The 23968-nt window shown below is 47.0% G+C and overlaps 1 protein-coding gene across 2 annotated transcripts in view; it reads left to right on the top strand.

The window, feature by feature from the left end:
- The window catches only part of ELMOD1 (ELMO domain containing 1), a 131183-nt gene that overhangs the window by 88758 nt on the left and 18457 nt on the right, over positions 1-23968 (top strand). For both annotated transcript variants that reach the window (XM_044285989.1, XM_044285988.1), the window contains exons 3-7: positions 2774-2919; positions 4253-4281; positions 12862-12959; positions 14945-15074; positions 16708-16841. In XM_044285989.1, coding sequence (XP_044141924.1) covers positions 2774-2919; positions 4253-4281; positions 12862-12959; positions 14945-15074; positions 16708-16841 — 537 coding nt within the window. The remainder of the gene's footprint in view (positions 1-2773; positions 2920-4252; positions 4282-12861; positions 12960-14944; positions 15075-16707; positions 16842-23968) is intronic.

Genomic DNA, 23968 nt, shown 5'->3' with positions numbered 1-23968 from the left:
GTATAGATGGGGGGTGGACCTCAGAATCATATCCTCTGTTGGGGACAAGAAATACATGTACAGCGGATGTCACCTCTTTACAGATGGCGCCTGCTCTGGAATGAAGCAAGCTCCTTAGTCGCCGGGTGCCTGCTGTTTCATACAGCAAACACCCGGAGCTCATGTCTGCAATCGTCAATAACGCCGATCACAGACATTTCACCTCTGCTGGCTGGAACGACTCCCTCTAGCGGTGATCAGGGAAGCCGTTCATTGCTTATGGCAGGTCCTGTCCTTCTGAAGGATTTGAGGCTGCTACAGCTATGTTCCTATGGAGACTCCATAGAAACCTAGCAAATTGCTAATTCATTGGAGTCTATGAGAAAAGTGATTGAATGATTGCATGTTCAAGTTCCCTAGGGAAACTTTTAAGAAGTGTAAAAAAAATAAATATATATATATATATATATATATACATTTTTTAAGCTTTTACAAATATAAAAATTCAAATCACCCGCCATTCCCCATGATAAAAATAAACAATAAAAATATATCATTAACATTGCCATGTCCCAAAACGCCCATACTATACTGTAATAAGAACATCACTTGCGTGACGCTTTGAGTTCCGATCTCTACTGCTAGTTTTGCCTACAGAGCATTGACTGGAAATGTGATATCACCACAGCCCTGAAGGAGTATTCACAGAAACTATATACAACATGGTTCTGGTGGAATATGAAATTATAATATTTGATATTAACTGGAAAGGAAAGCTAAGCTTCAACCAGACCTTATTTGTAATATTTCCTTTTGGTTTCTTAAGGAGTAAAGTGTGAGGTTCTCCTTCAGGGTTGGGAAATTGAGCCAAACTGTTCACACTGTGCTGATTTCCAGCAGAAGGATTTCATAGAGAGGGACATTATATCTGAAAGCAGATTAAGTTGCAACCGGAGGGCCTTCATAATGCTGTTTGGCAGTTGTGGAATCTTCTTACAGACTTGTAGAAATAAAGGAATATGAGCCTCTAGAAGCAACTGACGCACCCTCTGCACTTGTATTGACTTTAGGAGAAGTCAGGGCCAGACATGATCACACTTACACTGCTTGGCCCTGTCAAAGTGGAGGCAGTTGAGCTGAGCCTCTAGGAGTAATGACAACGCCCCTGTTGCTCCTAGAGGCTCAGTTACATATATAAAACATCATTTTTCTCAGCAATGTGAGCACTTATGAACATGGGACCAACACAGATGCCTTCAGCTTTCAAGTGCACAATCAAAAGATCAGTCAGTTTTATATTGTAAAAATCTGCGATCTGAGATCGTTATGTGTAAAATGCCGGTCTTGATGAATGTCCCCCTTAGTCTCTAACCTAGTTGCATGTTATGTAATTCCACCAACTGAAATTTTTGGCTACTACATAGCACAGTTATGTGTTCACCATGTGGCTCTTGCTTATTATACATATTCCACATTTGTCTCCACTCTTCCACACAGACACAGATCTAAATGCAGAGCCAGCTAGTCAGCCTATTGTTGGCTCTTTCAGCTCCTCTTGTTCTATCCTTTACTTAGCTTAGTTTTTTTTTAAAACAAACATAAATCGCCCCCCTCCCGATGATGTGCCAAGTGGCAGCAGTGTCTGCTTATCCCTCATTCCATCCGTAGTTTTAAACCTACCTTCCATAACCTCCATTTATTTGGAACCTAGGGTGGTCATGGTAGAATTGGTGTCCATTCTAGTTCTCTGTGGTTACTTGAACGGAGTCATATTGCTATTGATGGCATATTACTAGCAGGTCTGATAGGTGGGGGTTTAACAGCTGTGACCCTTGTTGATGACTAGGGTGAAGTGGCAAAACCACCCTTTTGGCTTCTCTTGCCTTTACTCACTTTCCAGTTTGGCTCATTATCATCAATGACCAACCATGCTTCTTCCCAAAAAGTTGAGCCAGGGGCTTCCTAACCGCCTTGTTCCATTTTATTTTATTATAGCATTTGCCAAGTATGGTATATACAAGATCATTTTGTGGTATATTTTACTTCATTAATTATGGCTTTTATACATTTTTATATATCCTATATCTTATTTGCCTACAGTTTTTCCTTCCTTGAACTGCTTAAAGGACCTAAACCACAAGTCTGTCTGAGCCAGATAGTAGTCATTAGAGGGCCATTAGAGAGTCATTATACTGGCCACACCTGTAATATTAACATCTCTTTTTTTACGATTTAGGCCTTGTGTACACATCATAGCTTTCTGCAGGAGAGTGTACATCTGCTGTATACAGAGATATTAATAATTCTCTAGTAGACAATGCCGGGATTAGAGGCACAGAGGGTACAGTAGATCCTATGGATGTCCTGTTGCCACAAGGCTGTATGGGGCCTTTATACCTCCATGAGCTGGAGGTGTTTAATGTACAAACTTTAGGTTTATTGCTCCTTTAACATACATGTATTATTTATTGCTAAGGATTATTCCACCCAAGACATGAATTCAGTCGGTGAAGTGATAGTATCTTACAACAGGTAATGCTCTAATGGTCTGAGAAGAATATCTCATGTTGTGCTTGGTCAGGTGGCTTCATACCAACTTAGTGTTGTCATGAGACCTTGGCAACGAGCAGCCTTTAGACAAAAGCCGTCCTGCAATGAGATTTTTTATTTATATTGTAATTACTTCTCTAAATTTATTAACTCCATGCGTCTTTTAGGGTGGAGGCGCCTCTTAAGGTGTAATTTATGAGGACTTGTCATAACTTCAAAGTTTCTTTTGTTTCTTTGCTTCCAGGATGGTGGTTCAGGTGTGGTTGTACTTCTACTGCATCTGTCTTTGGCGTTGTCTGAAGTTCATTCTGAGAAAGCTGACCGGAAGGTGTGAGCTGCAGAGAATCTGCTACAAGAACAAGCCTGGTGCTGGACGGACCTTAAAATTGGGTAAATGTCTGCTGTATACATTATATAGAGAAACCTGAGATGATTGCCTAAATTTGCATTGAAATGTGCTCTTCTAGAAGGGTGTTCTTCTCAAAGAAGATGGCAATTCTGCATAATATACGGTGGAAATCTGGTCAGTATAGAGGCGGTCTTCTCAAAAAAATGCTTATGTTTTGTTACATTGTCACATTCTATTTGTGAGATATTGTGAGATCCACCATCTACGATCTTAATCCAGTGTTCATAGGATCTGATAGGTTTTGGATTATATATTAGATGGTTGTAGAAAGCTATTTGAAGTTCATGTACAAGGGTAGAGGACCTTCAGGAGGAAAAAACAAATTAAAACTTTATTACATCATGGGTAAAAATTCCAATAACTGCAAGAGGCCATGCAAGTTCAGTGTATGGCGTTGTGAAGACCCCATCCACCACCACAAGGCATAAGTCACCTTTGTTTGACTTGATAACTATATACAGCCTATGTTCTTTCATTGAATTGAGCATCTTGTAAAAATTGGGGCATTGTTTGGCAGAATTTGTTAATGCGGCTAGAAACATCAGTAGTTCATGGCTTGTCAAATGCGTTATAACTTCATAAACTTGTCAAAATGTCATGCTCTCTTGCTATACTTTAGGTTTCATGATACTTAAAGGGGTTTTCCGGGATTATGATCTTCAGAATAGGTCATTAGTATCAGATCGTCAGGGGTCCAACTCCCGCTAAGCAGCTGTTTGAAGAGGCTGCTGTGCTCCGTGAATGCTTAGGCGTCTTTGTAGGCCATATGACAACACGCTCATGGGTCATATGGCCTGGGGGCAGCCCATGCAAGTGAATGAGTTGGGCTGCAATACCAAGCACAGCCGCTATCAAATGGACTGTACCGTGCCGCAGTGCTCACCTCAGACCCCAGCTAAGTCAGACCCCAGCTCATTTCGTATTGATGACTTATCCTGAGGAAAAATCCTGGACTTCCCCCTTAACAGTACAGAAGACCACAGTGCATTGTTGATGACCAGAGCTGCCAGTTTCTGCCACCATTCATCTGGTAGGATCTTTCAGAAGTAGAAGGCATCATCGGAGCTGGCCCTAGAGGTGTGCGACCTTGTACTAAGAAATATGGGCTGTGTACAGTATTAGGTTAGCAACATGTCATAGGTTGACTACACAATGACTAGTGAGCCAACGTACAGTATTGTGAGTTGGTTTCTTTGATCTGCCAATACTTACTGTGCAAATGCCTTAGGAAATGCCTGTGCAAAAAATCCCTATTGCATTGAATAAAGTGCTTTTTAGGAATCTAACTGGTACACTGTGATTTAATTTTTGCAGAATCTTCCTTGAAGTCATCAAAAAGTAAGGTGAGTTTTATCCTTCTGCTTGCAAAAGTTCATACTAAGCTAGATATCCCACTAGGGTCCGCCATTTTTTTAATTTATTGGAGATGACCTTGTGACAAACTATTTTTTACTCTAAAGTGTATTTTCAACATTTACCCCAGCTCCCATTCCTCCTTGATTATTATTATTTTTTTTTTTATGTAACAAAGCAACCTTAATTGAATATTCTCAGGGAGTAATAAAAGGTATATTTTAGTTAGGGATTATTTTTATTTATTTTTTTTCAAATGTACCTAATTTTTAGTTTTCTCTTATCCCCCCCCATGCTTGAATTCTACTTCCTGGTTTGTCATGTGACTGCAGCCCCATCATGCCTTAGGGCAGTGAGATGTGTTCTGACATCAGCAGATTATGTAACACTAACCACACCATCTTGTTCTTTCCCATGATGCTTCCTACGTCCTACATTACAAGGCTCCAATGCAGGGCATAACCTACAGCAACTCAATATCCATAAAAATCCAGGCCTGAAAACAGGACTTGCCACAGGGTACAGTGGTAGGCTATTAACTTTAGAGTAAGGCAGTTTTAATAAATGATGGTATTTCGAGATGATATCTGTTGAGCGGAATACATTTTTATTAATGGCACAACCCCTTTTAAATATTCACCTATGACACCAAATTCTGAGCTGATTCATTTCTTAATATATTTTTATACGGTCAGTGCTCTGTTTTTCTTGATGGAGCTTCAAATCCCCTGTAGAAACAAAGGGGCAAATATATTGTGTACAGTGTTTCATACATCAGTCTTAAAGAGTAACTAATCCTTTGATACAATTTTTAATATGTTGTCCCTAATGCCCTAATAAAACTATTTCTAATATACTTTATTAATCAATTTTCTACTTTTATGACAGTTTTACTTCCCTAAAGTGCACCATTCACTGTGCTCTTAAAAAGTTCTCCGTACACCGCAGACAGCTCAGCAGTGTACGGAGTACACAGTTTATCAATGGGGCCGCAGCAGCGCTGTGAGCTCATATTGCTGCTCCTGCCCGTGCCGCCCCTCCCTGGAGGATTACTAATTCCTGGCATAGCACATGGGTACTCTGTGCCCATGTACTATGCCAGGATTAGCTGAGCGGAGCCGGATCCTGCTTCTGCCTGCTCCGCTAAGCTAGGAGAACTGCATGTAAGCACTTAAAGGGAACCTGTCACCGGGATTTTGTGTATAGAGCTGAGGACATGGGTTGCTAGATGACCGCTAGCACATCCGCAATACCCAGTCCCCATAGCTCTGTGTGCTTTTATTGTGTCAAAAAAACGATTTGATACATATGCAAATTAACCTGAGATGAGTCCTGTCCCTGACTCATCTCATGTACAGGACTCATCTCAGGTTAATTTGCATATGTATCAAATCGTTTTTTTTACACAATAAAAGCACAGAGAGCTATGGGGACTGGGTATTGCGGATGTGCTAGTGGCCATCTAGCAACCCATGTCCTTAGCTCTATACACAAAATCCCGGTGACAGGTTCCCTTTAACTTATCGGAGCAGGCAGAAGCAGGAGTTCTGTGTTTTTTATTGGCAAATTCTCATAAAGTATGTCCCCCAGGGGATTATAATGGGGACATTTTCTCTTTATATATTGTGGGAATTAGCTCTGTAGCGTTAAGCAAAATGAAACAAAAACAAAATAAACCTATAGGCTTTGCATTCAGAACCAAAAACACAAATCAACCGCTGCTCAGCAGAGCGCTAACTAAACATATATGTGTCACCACCAGACATCTGAGAAGCTCTCACAGATGCCTTTCAGAACCTCCTCCTTGAGCTTCCTTTGTTTTGGTTTTCAGTTCCTCATCTCGTTAGCCTCTCTCAGCTGTCATGTAGTTGGACTGATTGCATCCCTTTAAATTCCTCCCCATAATGCATTAGTGTGCGGTTTATACAACTTCCTGGAGTGTGTGTGCATGCTGATCCTATTTCCCAGTCTTCTACAAGATGAGTGTTGTACATTCATTTGTGATTTTCTGTTTACTGGATCCCAGGTGACCCTGACTCCCTCCGTGTCTAGTGTAGGGAGCCGGTGGTCGTGTCCCCTCACTATTATAGGGTGTTCAGGTGTTATACAGTCGAGGTACGAGGATATGCGATCATCTACCATTGGGGTGTTCGCATAGGCTGAGCAGTCAGGGAGAGTGCCAGGTCTTATGCAGGGGTCTCCCTTTTTGTTCCTTAGTTTTGGATCCAGTGAGTCATTTTGTATTGTCTTGTTTCCTGTACACCTTCCGTGACAATACGTTTCACTGACTATACAAGTGGCTTACTAATGACCACTTGAACAAAATTACATTAACATGTGTTACCTCACAAAAGGCGTAAATGTCCATTTTGAGACTAGCAACCTCAGTAACAGTCTCTTCAGACAGGTTCTGTCTCCTCGGATAGCTTTCTTGCGCACCTTGAACCCACGTTATATATCTTATTAATCAGCTGGACTGTTACAAAGAAAACTTGTACTGGCCAGGAAGGGAATGACAGGCCCTACTACCAACTTGCCCATCTTTCCATAAAAATCCAGGCCTGAAGACAAACTAGTCTTTGGATACTCAGCCTTCCTGGGTTCCTTATACCTAATGCAGCTTTCCTTGGTAGAGATATATACTTCCTGGAGCCTAGTACACATATGAGGGGAATTTTAGGGAAATACAGTATAAAGACCCCCAATCACTCTTCCTGTTACTGTCTCAGAATACATATTTTTTAGTTTTCCACTGTAAGGGTATTCTTACACGTGGTGGAATTGCTATGGACTTTCCGCAATAGGTTTGTGAGCGGAAAATCCACAGCATTTTACAGTAACAGCATGGTCGATGAAATTTTAATTAATTTCATCCACACGCCGCAGTCCTCATGGATTATGTGTGGAGGTTCACCCACGGTGGTTCTTTTTAATCTTTTTTTTTATCCTTGCAAAAAAATACTATACAGATAAGGGTCCATTCACACGTCCGCAAAATGGGTCCGTTCCGCAATGTTGCATTCATTTTTAATGGGGCCTGTAAGGGATCGTCTCTTTTCAGGGGATCACACTCACAGATATCTCACCAGACAACGGATTTTCATGTCCAAACTGTGCATTTATTTTGACAGTCTTCTTATAAAGGATAGTCCAGTTATACATCACTGGGTGGGGTGAGGTTCCCGCACCGCCAACACTTAAAACACAAATAAACTCCTGCCCGTCTAGGCGCTACCTAAACAAAATACGTCCCTACCTCACTCATAGAGCTCAGTTCACACATGGACATTATATGCGGCTTTCCTCAGCCAACATCAATACTGCAGCCTCCAGGCTACGGCAACTCCAGTACCTTTTGGGGGAGTGTGGCCCAGTAGTCATTCAGATGCTGGGCGTACAACACTCGTTCTCTAGGTGTCGCTAGGTCCTCCAATCCTCAGGCTATTCAAAGCCTTGTGGCCCCTCAGTCCTCCTGACTGAGACCACACACAGAGCCTCTGCTTTACAAAACAGTCTCGCTCTCCCTCCTCAGACTGACCTACTCTGAGGCGCTTTTATCAGCATGATTACAGCAGGCCTCACCTGCGATCACCTCAGGTAGAAAGGAAAACCCGTACTGGAAGGGTGTGGACTGGGAACTCCCTCTACCAAGCCTAGCCACCAGTCCAAGTAAAATCCAGCTCAGAAATGGTATACAGAAATGTCTCAGCAAACTATGCTTTGCTGAGACTACTGCCACTCTCTGCATTTTATCTGTCTCGCCCATCTGAGGTACCTGAAGTGGGACAATACACCTTCCAGCACTGTTCACATTACCACAGGCCGCATAAGATGCGGACAGCACACAGTGTGCTGTCCACATCCGCACTTCCATTCCGCATCCGCACTTCCGTTCCGCAAAAAAATAGAACATGTTGTATTCTTGTCCTTAGACACGGACAAAAAAAGGCATTTCTATTAAAATGCGGAACGCACATGGCCGGTGTCCATGCTTTTCGGATCCACAATTTGCGGTACCGCAAAACACTTGCGGACGTGTGAATGGACCCTTAGACTCTTCTCAGCATACACAAAAGGATTAGTGAGTAGTGTTGAGCGAACGTGTGTTTTAAGTTCGGCGTCTAAAGTTCGGGTTCGGGTTATCGAAGTATCCTGTTATGGATTCCGCTACCCCGGACCATAATGGAATTTAGAATCCATAACGGGATACTTCGATAACCTGAACTCGAACTTTAGACGCCGAACTTAAAACACAAGTTCGCTCAACACTATTAGTGAGCATTTCCGCTCTGTAACCTCAGGACACGGAGCCACACGTATGATTGACCATGTAAGACAGACTCATGATTCAGACCCTGCGGTATTGCGGCTCGCTGGCCTGCTGAAAATAGAGTCACTTTCAACAGGTGGCGATCTAAAGAAAGAACTTCTGAGCAGGGAAGCCAGGTTAATAATGAAGACCAATGCCTCAGGACCTCTGGGCTTTAGTGACAGAGTAGATATGAGTGTATTTTTGTAACTAGCACATTTGTAATTGTAATTGCATTTTGTGATTGGTGACTCTTGATGAGACAATTGTGGGCCATCCAAAAGGCAGTCGCTCACCTGTCTCATCGGGAGGGCTTGAAAAAGCATGAAGCTGCACGAAACGGCTGTTGCCTTGTGCCTATATCGCGTCCTGTACCTGCTGTTTTTAATAGAACCATAAAGATGGATGTTTTAACTGTGAGTGGCACATGTCTTGGACATTTGGTGTCTTGAACTTGGAGTATATTTATGCTGTGCACACGACAACCTCTTACTCGGATTACACTTGTGTGTCCAAACTCAGTTTTGTGGCTGCGACATGGCTCAGAAGTGCCGGCTATATGCTTTACTTTCATTTGGAGAGCTTCATTTAAAAGGGTTGTCCGTGTTCAGACCTGAACCCTGACACAACCGGATCTGCACTCATTCACCATGAATGAGTGGAGCATTGGAGCTTTTCATGCTCCGATGCTCCCCCTTGCCCTGCGCTGAATCGCGCAGGGCAAGGGAATTTTCATGAGATCCGGTGACATACCGTGCTCTCCATGGGTAAGCTAGACAGAGGCTTCCTCCTAGAAGTGAGCACGGTGATGTCACCGGCACTGTATTTACAGGCTAGGGCAGCACTAAAGACCTCCAATCAGAGTCGGTGATATCTCTGGGATCACTGCTAGGCGGGAGCCCCCGCCTAGCAGTGTCTAAATGTAAACAAACAGGGAGAGCATCGGAGCATGAAATGTTCATGGTGAATGAAGTGCAGATCGGGTTGTGTCTGGGTTCAGCTCTGAACCCCAACAAACCCTTTTAAACCTGCAACATGTCCATTGTGGTTGGGGGATTTCACCCTTTGCAATCCAGAGTGTGAAATCAGTGAAAAATCTACATTTTATGTCCCATGTGGATGTACCATGACTGAGGCAATTATAGGAAGTCATTTGGAGTACTGATCTGGGTCTGCTAAGACCTAGCAGGTCTGCCATGCTAGGGGCATATAGAGATTAAATGATCACCGAGTCTATAAGAGCTTTCAGCTTTGTATGGCCAGAAAAAGGTCTAACAAGTAATCAATTATGTTTATTCATCTGATGCCCAATAAATTGAAAGCAAGCTGAAAACCACGCTATGTGTAAAACTGCTGCAAAACCCCATATACAGTATTTATGTGCGGTTTTACTGCAGTGCACTTCAGTTATAGCTTTCTGCCGCACCATTCCACATCGAGTAATTACATCCCAATTTCTGGAGAGCCCTTTCATCAATCCCAACGTCTACTATTCATTAGAGAGAGTTGTGTGCACTGTATTAACCCCTCTCTATGCCCGCACTGTTATGTACGCATTACCGCACAATTAATGCTTTGTTTGACCATAGACCACATGGTAGCGTTCAAGCTGATTTCTCAGGCCGTCACTGTGCAAGACAAGGTGTTAAGCCCTCGAGATTAGTTTCTCTCGCAGCAACAGGAAAGCTGATTATCCCCTGATGACATTGCCAAGTGTCTTGGAAATCTACAGAAGTGATTTTATTACTGAAAAATAATGAATTGATTGGTGATTAGGCTGTGTTGTGCAGTGGGGCCTAAGGTTGGGGGAGATGCCTGGTTTATATCCGCACCCATATACCTTTATAGGCCCATACTGTACCTCAGTGTGTCTTCAATTTCACGCTTGGTCATTTTGAAAAAAAACTTGTGCCGTATTCCATCAGATGCTGTATTATGGCGGTATTATTCCCTAGAACAAGCACAGTGCCATACAGTGGCCACCACACAAGCTTCATACAGACAGTTTTGCTGTATGCATCAGGCCTGACACTGGACTGCTGGTTTTAGGGATTACAAATCAAAATGAAGTTTGATTTTAAAATGTCATTGATGTTTAAAAATGACTGAAAGATACTAAATCTGCTAAACTGTGACCTCTGGATGTCTAGTCCGGATCGCCCCACTCACCATGGGTCTGGGATCCCAGTTCCCGGTGCAAGCCAATTATTGCACCCCCTGCCGTGTGGACATGCCCCTTCCTATAGAACCACGCCTCACAGTATACCAAGACCAACATTAACAATAATAGCACTATACTAAGGCCAAATAATACCGCTACACTGTGACCACCATACTATCAGATTGGTGCCACCATACCTATATTGAATAAAAACACTATACCAAATCCAACATTACCATGAAATAACACTACATAAGAGACAAATAGTATTGCCAAGACCTAAACACGTATTACCAACACCTAGGTACCATCGAAGCCAGTCCCAGTCAGAAATACTTCCTATTTAGGCCCCTACAGTAATAATCCATTCCCCATTTAGGCTTTATGCCCCCAGCTCCACTGAGTAGCACTGTATTCACATCTATAAAAATCACGTGTTGATCACGGCACTCTATCTGAGGCTGATAGGTTTAGGGTGCACGTCTAGGTGCGTTCCTTGCTCCACCTCGCGGAACTAGTAAATATTTCAAATAATTTAGACAGCACTCCAGTATGCGGTTAATGCTATTTATTTGCCGGACATAAGGGTCCTTTTTTTAGGAACTGAGGCAACGTTTCGGGCAAAAACACATGCCCTTCATCAGGCTAGTTGCGTGCATGGATGCATGGAGGGCCGGCACTCCATGCATCCATGCACGCAACTAGCCTGATGAAGGGCATGTGTTTTTGCCCGAAACGTTGCCTCAGTTCCTAAAAAAAGGACCCTTATGTCCGGCAAATAAAAAGCATTAACCGCATACTGGAGTGCTGTCTAAACTGTATTCACATCTAGGCCTCAGCCTGTCCGGTGTCCGCACCCAGGTTTAGGCCGGCCTGTGGCCTACGAGAGTGAATGGTGGGGCGGGGAGCGGTTAATTTGTCCTTTGCCTCTTTGCAATTTCGTGCCTGGGCCTAGCACCTCTCTGCCCCCCCGCCAAGTTACATCACTGCCCGTCACATTTTAAGGCAACCTAGTGACAATTCAGACTACACTGCCGAAGAGCTGTACCACAACCAGCTTCATTTTTTTTTTTCCTGCAGTAACTCTTTTTTTGGCATTAAACCCCCAACAGCTAAAGTATATTACAAATTTGCTTTTTTTTTTTGCGTACCCCCCAAGTGTCCCTCTTTGCTTTTTAAATGACCCTCTTTGTGACCTACAAAAAAAATTGTATTAATAAACATATTACACTGCTCCAGAAAGTGTCTGGTTCCTACCTGTATATTAGACCTCACCTCATATATTTTTATTTTTTTCAAATTTTCATTATTTGGTGCAATTTTGACATTAATCAGGTGTCTATAATCAGATAATTTTGTCTATAATCAGATGATTTTTGCACTAAGATTTAAAGGCGTATTCTAGGGCAAGAAAAAAGCTGTCCCAGGAGATGCACATGCACACAACCCCCCCCCCCCCCTCAGAACTCATAACTATGCCCGCCGCAGCAGTACTGATGGTGCCGGGTACCTGCTAATGTCTCGATATGGCAGGCAATGGCTGTGAATGCTGCTCAGTACAATCTCTGGCGGCAGCCATGACCCACCTCAGCCAATGATTAGATCTTTCATGTAATGAGCTGTTAGTGTCCCACTCTGACCGTCCAAAAAGTTTGAGGGTGCATGTGTTTAGATCAGGGATGCTCAACCTGCGGCCATCCAGCAGTTTCAAAACTACAACTCCCAGAATGCCCTAGTAGCTGTAGGCTGCCCAGGCATGCTGGGAATTGTAGTTTTGCAACAGCTGGAGGGCCGCAGGTTGGGCATCCCTGGTTTAGATGAATCTGGGAGAACATACCTCTATAGGAGTCTGTATGAGTCAGATGGCGGTACAGTACAGCCCCATAAACACTTGTAGGTACCCATGTATGGCTTTGTACACAGCCATGGCATTTCCATGTGCATGAGGCCTTTCAATAAGACAACCTTCCATAGCACAGTGGATGTGTCCGCAGATACAAGTGCCTGTTCAGAATATACAGATCTGGGTTACAAGAGCTGTATATCAGAATGACTGGCAGACATTGGCGGTCATATAATAAGTCTCGTGTTGTATCCTAGCTCCTGCAGTCGGCAGTCGCAGTGCACCCCGATGCCATTGAAAAAAACATAGAAGATATCCTGACGCTGAAGAAAGTGAATGTGGACAGCAACCCGCAGTAAGACATCTTTATACTATCAGCGCTGAGAGGTTATTTTCCTAGGACAGACAGGTCATGTCACATAAAGGAGACAGAGCAGTGATTTCAGTTCATTTCTGTCATATACTGTATATCCAATCTGTTTACCGATTGTACACATGGAATGAGAGGCCGGGCCTAAAACTAACGAAGAGAAAAAAGAGGTATAAAACAGACCTTATGGGTGTATACCAGAGGGACTGTCTAATAAGGCCTCCTGCACACGGCCGTTTTTTTTTTTTCCCGTTTACTCGCCGTTTTTTGCGTTCCGTATACGGTCCGTATACGGAACCATTCATTTCAATGGTTCCGCAAAAAAAACGGAATGTACTCCATATGCATTCCATTTCCGTATTTCCGTTTTTCCGTTCTGTTTTAACATAGAACATGTCCTATTATTGCCCGCAAATCACGGTCCGTGGCTCCATTCAAGTCAATGGATCCGCAAAAAAAAGGAACACATACGGAAATGCATCCGTATGTCTTCCGTTCCGTTTTTTCCTGAACCATCTATTGAAAATGTTATGGCCAGCCCAATTTTATCTATGTAATTACTGTATACTGTATATGCCATACGGAAAAACGAAACGGAAACACAACGGAAACAAAAAACGGAACAACGGATCCATGAAAAACGGACTGCAAAACACTGAAAAAGCCATACGGTCGTGTGCAATAGGCCTAAAGGGAAGCCTCCGCCTAGCAGTGTGGAAATACAAACGAACAGCCCTTGTCCTGCGCGATCCAGTGCGGGGAAAGGGAGAGGATCGGAGCATGAAATGCTCCAACGCTCATATCAGAGGGGCTACCTGGGTGAAAATGTGGGTATGTCCTGGTTCAGCTCTCAACCCGGACAACCTCTTTAAAGTATAACTGCAATCAGCGGATACACCCAGCATATACATACAAATATTCCAAGCATATATTTGATGGGCACTGGTGTGAACAGAGCCTAACCTTACATCACAGGGGTCATCCAGCATTAGAAGAAGTTATTGCTTTCATTTTTTTTCCCCAGAAATGGCGCCACTCTGGTTTATGGGCTGTATCTGGTATTGCAGCTCATTCTCATTGAAGAGAATCGGGCTGAGCTGAAAAACCAGACACAGACCATTGGTAGGGTAGCATAGTTTTCTAATTCTGGATAACCCCTTTGGAGGGCCTGGACAGTTTTGCAATATTTAAACGCATATAAAATATAATATCTTTGTGTATACGTCTGTGTGCAGACCTACAGGTAAGCAGGAAGGGGGGGCAGGTGGAAAGAGTAACGCATGACTGCAGAATGAGACTGCACTGATTGTAGCCAGAGAGCTGTGTACAGAAACTGGTAGGGCTTGTTCACACGGTGGGATTTGTCGTCAAAATGTTGGTGTGGCCATCGTGCCAAAATTCCAGTGAATGCTGTATGGTGTCCGTCTCTCACATCCATGGGAGGTGTAGCCGCAGTTCATGGGACAACTGTCTAAAACTGTGACTACTCCAAGAAGGGACATGGGACATGTCCCTTCTTGGCACGGTGTGTGGACAGCCAATGATCGAAGCTGCAGCGGATGTCCACTCGTGTTTTAGCTCCCTTTAATGGAACCAAGGCGCGCAAGGATCCACAGCATTCAAAGTAGAGAACCGTGGAGGATTTTGAAAATGGATGTGTGAACAGGCCTTAACTATTTGCAATCCTTTATATCCTTAAATGAGTTAGTGCAGTCGGAATGAGAAGAGAGTTCTCCCAGGGCCATCTTTATTCCTAGGAGATCAGGGATGGCCAGCCTGTGGCTTTCAAGCTATTGCAAAACTACAACTCCCAGCATGCCCAGACTGCTTACAGCTATCAGCCTACAGCAGGGCATGGTGGGAGTTGTAGTTTTACAACAGCTGGAGAGCCACAGATTGGCCATCCCTGCTAGAAGATACTCTTACCATAATCACTGGAAGTAATATATATATTTTTTGCATTTGTTTAGGTTGTCAGTGTCTCTTCAAGCTTGTCTTCTCCAGATTGTGGGCTATAGGAATCTAACCGTAGAGGTGGAAAAACTGCGCCGGGAGGCATACGATTCAGATAACCCACAGCATGAGGAGATGCTTACTAAGGTGAGAAGATTGTGTGGTGGCATATAGACCTCTGCTGCCGCCAGATGCACAGTATAGCTGTGACCGAGATTGTATCGGATTGGGGGTAGTCTGGTTCATTAGTCAGTATATGGCTTAAAGAGGTTCTCTGGGATTGTTATATCAATGGTCTATCCACAGGATTGACCATGGATATCAGAGCAGCGAGCGTCCGACACCCCTGCCAATGTGCAGTTTCGTGACTATCTTCAATGTTGGAAATACCCATTTCATGGACACTTGACAGAACTGACGGTGCTTGTGTATGGAGGTGACAAGAGGAATAGTTGTCAGCCTCAAGAGCGTTGAGTCAACAGCTAGCGAAGCCTTCATGTTCCTGACTCATTTAAATGGTTAAAAATTACATGAATAAATACCGTAATGAGGTTCATAAAGGCCACTACACTACACTGGAAGGGCAAAATTTACCCAAAATGAATTTTCTTTGGCTTGTGGAATTACATTCACAGGGGTTCTTTCACTTCAGCAAATGGCATTTATCATGTAGACAAAGTCAATACAAGGCACTTACTAATGTATTGTGATTGTCCATGTTGCCTCCTCTGCTGGCTGGATTACTTTTTCCATCACATTATACAGCTGCTCGTTTCCAGGGGTTCTGACCACCCTGCAATCCAGCTGCAATGGTTGTGCTTGCACACTACAGGAAAACACACTAGACTCACTGGTCACTGGGACAACGGGAGTGCGCATAGTCCAATAGTACTGAGCCACAAAATGCGGAACGCACACGGTATTATGTGGATTTGCAATTTGCGGACTGCAAAAATGGCTATGGCCATGTGCATTAGGCCTAACTGAGGAATGAACAGAGCACTTACCTGGTGCCCTCCTTTTCTTCTTCTCGGGTGCAAATCTACCACTTTCTGGGCTCCTCTTCTGCCATCCAAGATGGCCGCACCGTTTCTCAGACTGCCTGATGCCTGCCATGCGTTTGGTGGTCCAAGACACTCATGTGAGCAGAGCTGGCCAATCCAAGAGCAGGGCTGGACAAGCAGGAAGTGTCTTGGACCACCAAACGCACAATGTGTATCAGATGTGTATCAGTCTGTGAAGAGGAGACCGAGAATTGTCGGATCTGCAGCTCAAAAGATGAAAAGGAGGTCACCATATAAGTGATCTGTTTCACTCCCAGATAATATGATTTTTTTATTTCTTGACCCAGAATTTTCTATTTTTTTGCTCAAATTCAGAAAAAAAAAAATCAAGGCGTACCAAATCCCTGCCACACACACTTAGGTGTCATGCACAGGGCTGTAGCCGTAACACGGATCCCGGCCGAGAGCCTGCAGCCATGTTTTCTACACTCCTTCACAAATGTCCTTATCCTTGTCCTCAAAACGGACAGGAATAGGACATGTTCTATTTTGGGTGGCCACGCAACGGACATTTGGATGTGGGAAGTGCGCGGTGTGTTGTCCGCATCTGTGTTTATTCCATTTTGCCATTGTATATTTTTGTACTGTGTGATGTATTTGTGTTGTTCAGGAGCAGGGCTTGGGTTTGCACAGCGGTTTGTTGTGTTATTTAATGCGCTCGTTCTCGACCAGAGGCACAAACACCTCCTCTGATAACATTCGTTTCTCATTTACAGCTGTGGAAAATGCTGAAACCTGGTGTTCCTCTGGAAGCGCGGGTCTCTAAGCAATGGTGTGAAATTGGTTTCCAAGGCGATGACCCAAAAACAGATTTTAGAGGAATGGGTCTCCTGGGACTGTACAACTTGGTGTAAGTATATGATGTATTGCTTTGCCGCACGGTGCATGGGAGAACATCATCAAAGAGGATTTTACCGCCGTATTATGAGGGCGTTGTTCACATGTGCGTCACTGTCCTGATCAGATAATGGTCCTAATTGCCAAACTCCACACATCAGCCGCAACTTTCTAATATACTGTGTAATTCTTCACCATTTTCTAGATCTCTGTTTGCTGTCATTGAATTAAAATAGTGTGTAATATCCAGTAAAACTGTCTCCCTAGTGTCATCTATAGGTGGCTTCTTTATAATGTCTAACCATTTAAAGGGGTGGCTTCTTTATAATGTTAATAATAAAATATTATAATAACATTTAAAGGGGTTTTCCCATGATTAATATACAAATCAGATATCATACAGTACATGAGAATCTCTGTCTAACAAAGCTAGACCCAGCCCTGTACCTCACATGGATCCAGAGACTCCCCATTCATAGCTCTGCCAGGTTTATTTTGGGCTGACAGCTCCAGAGACATGTCCTTTCTCAGGAGGAGTGTTTTTTTCTGCTGCAGCTCTCTCCCTGTAACTGTCACAGCTTCTAACAGTGGATACGACTGGTTTCAGTTGAAAGATGGAACGGAGCATGTGCGACCACTTTAGTGAGGTGGACAGAGAAATAAGGAACAGAATAAACGGCAGGTGGCGCAATACATGTAGATTGTATTGAATTACTTAGTGGCTATACCAAATTGTTAATTACATGTCATTAAAAAAAAGGTTCAGATCCAGGTGCTGCTTTGAATAATGTAGAGGACTGTTTGTGGGACAACTCCTTTAAACTAATGGGCCATAAATGGTTACAAAATATAATTTGTAATCCATACTTACTCTCACCGATCTCTGCTGCTGCCTCTCCAGCGCTGCTCGAGTCCCCGCTGCTCTCCACTGCCTGGTCCCAGCAAAACAATCCAGAAACACTGGGAAAGGGCCGCTCTGCCAGTCACTGGCTCTGTTAGGTCGGTAGTACAGCCAGTGATGGTCTAAGCAGACCTCTTCTGGCCTTCCTGACAAGTTGAACTGAAGTGAAGAGCAGTGGAGTCCGGACCTACATTGGAGCAGCAGTGGAGAAGTATCTGTGAGGGTATGCTTTATTCCATAACCCTTTGTGGCCTATTTCTAAATAATGTTTTTTCCTCTGAAAAGCCCTTTAACACTTTCCATTTAGCCTCAATTACAACAAAATTGCCAGGATCTGAGAAAAATCTGAACCCGACAGTAAACCTTTTCAGTGTTGTGAACAGTCCTAATTTCAGCACTCTGCAGGAGTGTGACCCCCTATCTATCCGGATTGTGGGCTCTAGTGACACGATTGCCGTGGTTGACACCACTATAGTGACATCCTAATACTCTGCTCAGGTCCCTAGGGCTGTCTGTTTTTGTAAAGCCATATAAGTGGTATTTAAAGTTCCCCGGCTAGATGTAATTATACAGATAAGGGGCAAAATAGGCAAAATAACAGCAATGGAGCGAAGGCGCAGATGTAGCGGAGTGCGCTTTGACTTGGGTGGAAGTGCTCAGGCTAGGAAGGGGTTAAGGTTGGTAGTTGGGGTTGGGGGGAGGAGTGAATTTTCGCGGGCAGTATATAGGAACGGGGGAGTGGCTTTGTAGGCAAGTGTTAGTGCAGGGAGAGTGTTTGCAAGATGTCGTCTCTGGAGGAGCTGGTGGCCGCGGTCCGGGCGGCTGTTCGCGAACACGGTGCGGAGCGTCTGCATGACACCCTGCAGGCGGCTCTTGTCCCGTCCCCTGTGGCAGTGGCGGCGGCTCGGCCCTATAGGGCACGGAGGTCGGTCCCCCCGGAGCGTTTGAGTCCGGAGTCGACGCCGCGTGTGCGCCGGCGTCTCCGGAGTCCCCCAGTTCACCCTCCGCTGTCGCCTGTGGTGCCGGAGCCCAGGCGCAGCGGGAGGCGGTCGGCGGTGCGTGTTGGAGCGGCGGGAGGGGGCCGAGATACACCCGGTTCTGGGCCCCCAAGTGTCCAGAGGCAGAGAGCGCGGGCCGGCGCGCGTGGCGCCTGGGTGATGCGGCGTGGCGTGCGGTCTGGAGCGGCCTTACCTGTGAGTCGGCGGGAGAGTGCGGCCGGGAGGTCCTGCAGCCTGGGCCTTGAGGGCAGGAGTGAGGAGCGGTCGTCTGCGCCGCGGCTGGTGGCTTCCGGCCGGCGGCTGGAGAGTGTGGAGCCGGCGGGGAGCAGTGGAGGAGGACGGTATGTGCGTGCGTCGCGACCCCTGGTGGTGGGTAGGCGGCATGGCAGCGTGGAGGGGGACAGGGTGGTCGCCTTGTCCCCTGGCCGGGGAATGCAGGATTGCGGCTTCTGGCGGCACGCCTGGAGAGCCTGAGCTGCTGGATGAGATGGTGGAGGACGGTGTGCGGCCCTGTGTTGGGGTCGGTGCGGCGCATGACTTCCCGGATGACGCTCTCCTGCAGGAGCGGGGTGATGCGGAGCTGTCGCCGTTGGAGGAGGGCGAGGTGGATCCGGGTGACGATTCGGCGGCAGGCGGTATGGACGTTCCTCCTGTGGATGAAGAAGGGCCGTGCTGCTCGACTGCGCCATCGCGGATGTCTGGGAGGAGTTCGGCGGCTGCCGGCGATGTTGTCCGGGGACGGCCAGGTGAGAGACCGGCGAGTCAGAATAATGTTGGGGGGGGGGTGGGGACACTGTGGGGGTTAATGTGGGGAGTTCAGATGCGTTGGTGAGGGAGGTACTGTCTGGTATGTTGTCCTTATTGTCGCGGTTGGGGTCCGTGCCTGTGGCGGCGCCGGCGTCAGTCTGGGCTCCGGCACCGGCGGAGGGTCAGGTTCAGGGGCCGGCGGTGGGGCCTGTTGGGGTGCGGGAGGACGGTGTTAGCGGTGGCGCCGTGGTGTCTGGGGCTGGAGCGGTAGCGGCTGCTGGGGGTGCAGCGGGGGATGGTGTTCGGTTGGCGGATGCGGCTAAAGGGGAGATTTATGTGTGTTTTGAGGGGCCGCTGGGGGCTCATTTGAAGCAGGAGGTTAAGGATAAGATATGGCGGGATGAGTTTGTGGAGATTTTTGCGTTGCTCCCCTTGGAGAAATTTAATTTGGATAGGGGTAAGCCGGACGAGAGTAAGAAGGAGGAGGAGGAACGGCGGAGGTATCGGCTGATACCGCGTACTTTTCAGAATTGGCTTCAAGCTTTCGCCATTCTGGCGAGTGTGATTGGGGAGAAGGCGCCTGAGCATTGCTCGGCTCTCTTCTGTTATATGGATGCTATCGGGGAGGCCCATCGGACTTATGGGGGCGTGGCGTGGCTTAGGTATGACGAGCAGTTCCGGCAGCGGAAGGCGGTCAGGCCTAGCATTCGCTGGGACCATAAGGATATTGGTCTGTGGATGCGATTGATGGCGGCCCCGAGGGGGGGTCCGCAGCCCTTTCGTGGAGGGGCCGGGGGTGCCTCGGCCTCGGAGGCTTCTGGGAGTGGTAGAAAAGGGTGTTGTTGGCAGTACAATGAGGGGCATTGTCGGTTCTTGTCCGACTGTCGGTACAAACACGAGTGTTCCGGGTGTGGTGGTTCCCATAGCTTGTCCCGGTGCTTTAAGCGAGGTAAAGGGCAAGGGATCCGAGGTTGTGCAGAAGAGGGGTGACGCCGGTGAGGGTGGACGAGATGGCGCCGTATTTAAGGATGTATCCAAATAGGGAGGCGGCGCGGTTGTTGTTGGCGGGGTTTACTGAGGGTTTCGTTATCCCGTGTGGTTCGGTGGGGGTCAGTCGGGCGCTGCGGAATTTGTCTTCGGCTTTGCGCCATCCGGCTGTAGTGCGGGATAAGATTGCTGGGGAGGTTGCGGCTGGTAGGGTTGTGGGCCCCTTTTTGGAGTGTCCTTTGCCGGATTTGTGGGTTTCTCCTTTGGGTTTGGTTCCTAAGAAGGAGCCCAACAAGTTTCGGCTTATTCATCATTTGTCTTATCCGGTTGGCGGTTCGGTGAATGATGGTATTGCGGATGAGTTATGCTCGGTGTCATATACGTCTTTTGATGCGGCTGTGCGGTGGGTGCGTCGTTTTGGGAGGGGGGCACTACTCGCGAAGACGGACATTGAGGCCGCTTTTCGGTTGTTGCCAATTCACCCTGATAGCTTACATTTGTTGGGTTTTCAGTGGGATGGCTGTTATTATGTTGATTGTTGTTTGCCGATGGGTTGTGCGATTTCGTGCTCTTTGTTTGAGGCGTTTAGCTCGTTTTTGGAGTGGGTGGTGAAGACTGAGGCGGGTTGGAGTTCGGTCTTGCACTATTTAGGATGATTTTTTGTTTTTGGGTCCGGCCTGGATCTAGGGTTTGTTCTGTTTTGTTGCGCACCATGGAGAGGGTGGCGGCGCGTTTTGGTATTCCGTTGGCGGCTGATAAGACGGAGGGCCCGTCCACGGTGATTAAGTTTCTTGGGATCGAGATTGACAGTGTGGCTATGGAGTGTCGTTTGCCGGCCGATAAGGTGTCTGATTTGTTGGAGGAGGTGTTGTTCTTGCGGAGGGCGAAGAAGGTGCAGCTCAAGCGGGTTCAGTCGGTTTTGGGAAAGTTGAATTTTGCCTGTCGTATTTTGCCGATGGGGCGGGTGTTTTGTCGGCGCTTGGCCCTGGCTACGGCGGGCGTTTCTGCCCCTTTTCATTATTTGCGTTTAGCCGGCGGCGGTAAAGGAGGATTTGGTGGTTTGGGAGTCCTTTTTGTCTGAGTACAATGGTCGGTCCGTGTGGATGGAAGCGGTGGTGGGCAGTCCTGAGTTGGACTTGTTCTCGGATGCATCGGGGTCGTGTGGATATGGTTTTTTTTGCCAGGGTCAGTGGAGTGCGGGTGAGTGGCCGGTGGAATGGAGGCAGGCTGGTTTCCTTACTAACTTGGTGTTGTTGGAGCTCTTTCCTATTGTCTTGGCTACGGAGTTGTGGGGGACTTTGCTGAGGGATCGGCGGGTTCGCTTCTATTGTGACAATATGGGTGTGGTTCAGGCGATTAACAGCCAGTCGGCGAGCTCGCCGCCGGTCTTGAATTTGCTTGCGTCATCTGGTGTTACGGGGTTTGCAGTTGAATGCATGTTTTGTTGCTGTGCATGTGCCTGGCGTGGATAACTCACTTGCTGATGCCCTTTCTCGCTTTCAGTGGGATCGTTTTCGCGGCCTGGCGCCGGGTGCCGAGGTCTCGGGGTTGCCCTGCCTCTGGAGCGTGGCCTTGGGGTGTCGGCGGGCCTCATTAGACGGTCGCTGAGTGGAGGTACGTGGTCGGCGTATTCTGCTGTGTGGGTGTTGTGGGAGGATTTGATTGACAGGATGGGTGGTTGCGGGTCTTTTGCGGATTTTAGAACGTTGTTGATCTTTTGGGTGGGGCAGTGTTATGCGGATGGTTTGTCCTTTTCGGTTGCATCGAAAAGGGTGGCGGCAGTAGCCTTCTGGTTGCGCTTGAGGGGATTGGCGGACGTGTCTCGGTGTTTTATGGTGCGGCAGGCCTTGAAGGGTTATCGTCGTAGTGTGGTGAGGAAGGATGCTAGGAGGCCGGTTTCTTTTGCGGTGTTACAGGCGCTGTGGAAGGAGGCGGGGCGAGTCTGTCGGTCAGCGTATGAGGTGTGTTTGTTTAGGGCGGCATTTGTGTTGGCCTTTTTTGGGGCTTTCCGGATTTCTGAATTGGTGGCTGCGAGTCGCACGAGTGGGGGCGGTTTGTTGTGGGAGGATGTCGAGTTGGTGGAGGGTGCTTTGAGATGTCGGATTCGCAAGTCGAAGACTGATCAAGTGGGTAAGGGCGTGGTAGTGTGGCTTCGGCCGCTTGCGGATTCGGTTGTTTGCCCTGTGCGTTGTGTGCGGGAATTTTTGGACTTGCGGCCGGTTGGCGCGGGTGCTTTACTGGTGCATGTGGACGGCTCGTGTTTGTCTAGGTTTCAGTTTGTGGCTGTATTTCGGAAGTGTTTGTCGGCTGCTGGTTTTCCGGCGTCGGATTTTGCGTCTCACTCGTTCCGGATTGGGGCCGCGACGGAGGCGGCCAGGTGGGGACTTGGAGGGGAGGTCATAAAGCGTATTGGGCGTTGGGAGTCTGACTGTTTCCGTACTTATGTTAGGCCTCATCTCTTGTAGAGGGGTTGGGGGGTGTTGTGTGTGTGATCTGGTTGTTGGGAGCGGGTTTGGCGGTGATGGTTGTTGATTTTGATTTGTTTGTTTTATTGCAGGGGCAGCTCCTTGTCTCGCGTGGATTTTTGGACATTCGTATGTCTACTGGGGGGCTTTGCGAGCTGACGTGCGGCGGAACGGCCGTCAATTGGGTTTTCCGGCGGAGGATCTGCAAGTACGGTGGATTGGGGTGCGGGGGCTTCTTTGGGGGCGGGTCTTGCCTGAGATCCGTACGAACGTTTTGTTGGACCGTGCGCCCGATATTTTGGTGTTGCATGTGGGTGGCAACGACCTGGGGGTTCGGCGATCGCGGGATGTGATCAGGGACATCAAGTTGGACGTGTTGCGGTTGGTGTCGGATTTCCCGGACTTGTTATTGGTTTGGTCGGATGTGGTGGCGCGGAGTAGTTGGCGTGGTGCGCGTTCAGTGGTGCGATTGAATAAAGCACGGGCGAAGTTGAACAAGGAGGTAGGGCGTTTTGTGCGCAGGCAGGGCGGCGTGGTGGTTCGCCACCGGGAATTGGAGGCGGCGTCGCCTCAATTCTTGAGAGCTGATGGCGTGCATCTTAATGATGTGGGTATTGATATGTGGGCCTTGGGTATACAGGAGGGGTTGGAGACGGCCTTGAGGGTGTGGCAGGACGCCCACAGGTGAGGTGTCACCGGTGGTCTTCTGGTGGCTGAGTTATATGAGATCCTGGGGGAGCAATACAATGGTTTTAAGAGATGCAGGACATGTTGGAGCCTGTATCTCATGTGGTTGGTGAATGCCGAAGATGGGGCTCCTGTTGGGCTAGAAGGTCTACAGGAGGAGATACTTGGATGCTTCAAGGATTTGGTGCCCTTGGGTCGGTGAGCGCGGCCAAGGGTAATTTTGAAGTATATGGAGAGATGGTTACGGAAGATACCGCGTGGTTGTGTTGCCCTCCAGGATCCTTGTTACGGTGCAGTGGTTCATAAGGTTGACGGATGTATTAAAGTGATTATTGTTATTATTATGTTATTTGTA

This window comes from Bufo gargarizans, chromosome 3, assembly GCF_014858855.1.
Source record: "Bufo gargarizans isolate SCDJY-AF-19 chromosome 3, ASM1485885v1, whole genome shotgun sequence".
NCBI lineage: Eukaryota > Metazoa > Chordata > Amphibia > Anura > Bufonidae > Bufo > Bufo gargarizans.
This window is presented reverse-complemented; position numbering and strand designations above follow the sequence as displayed.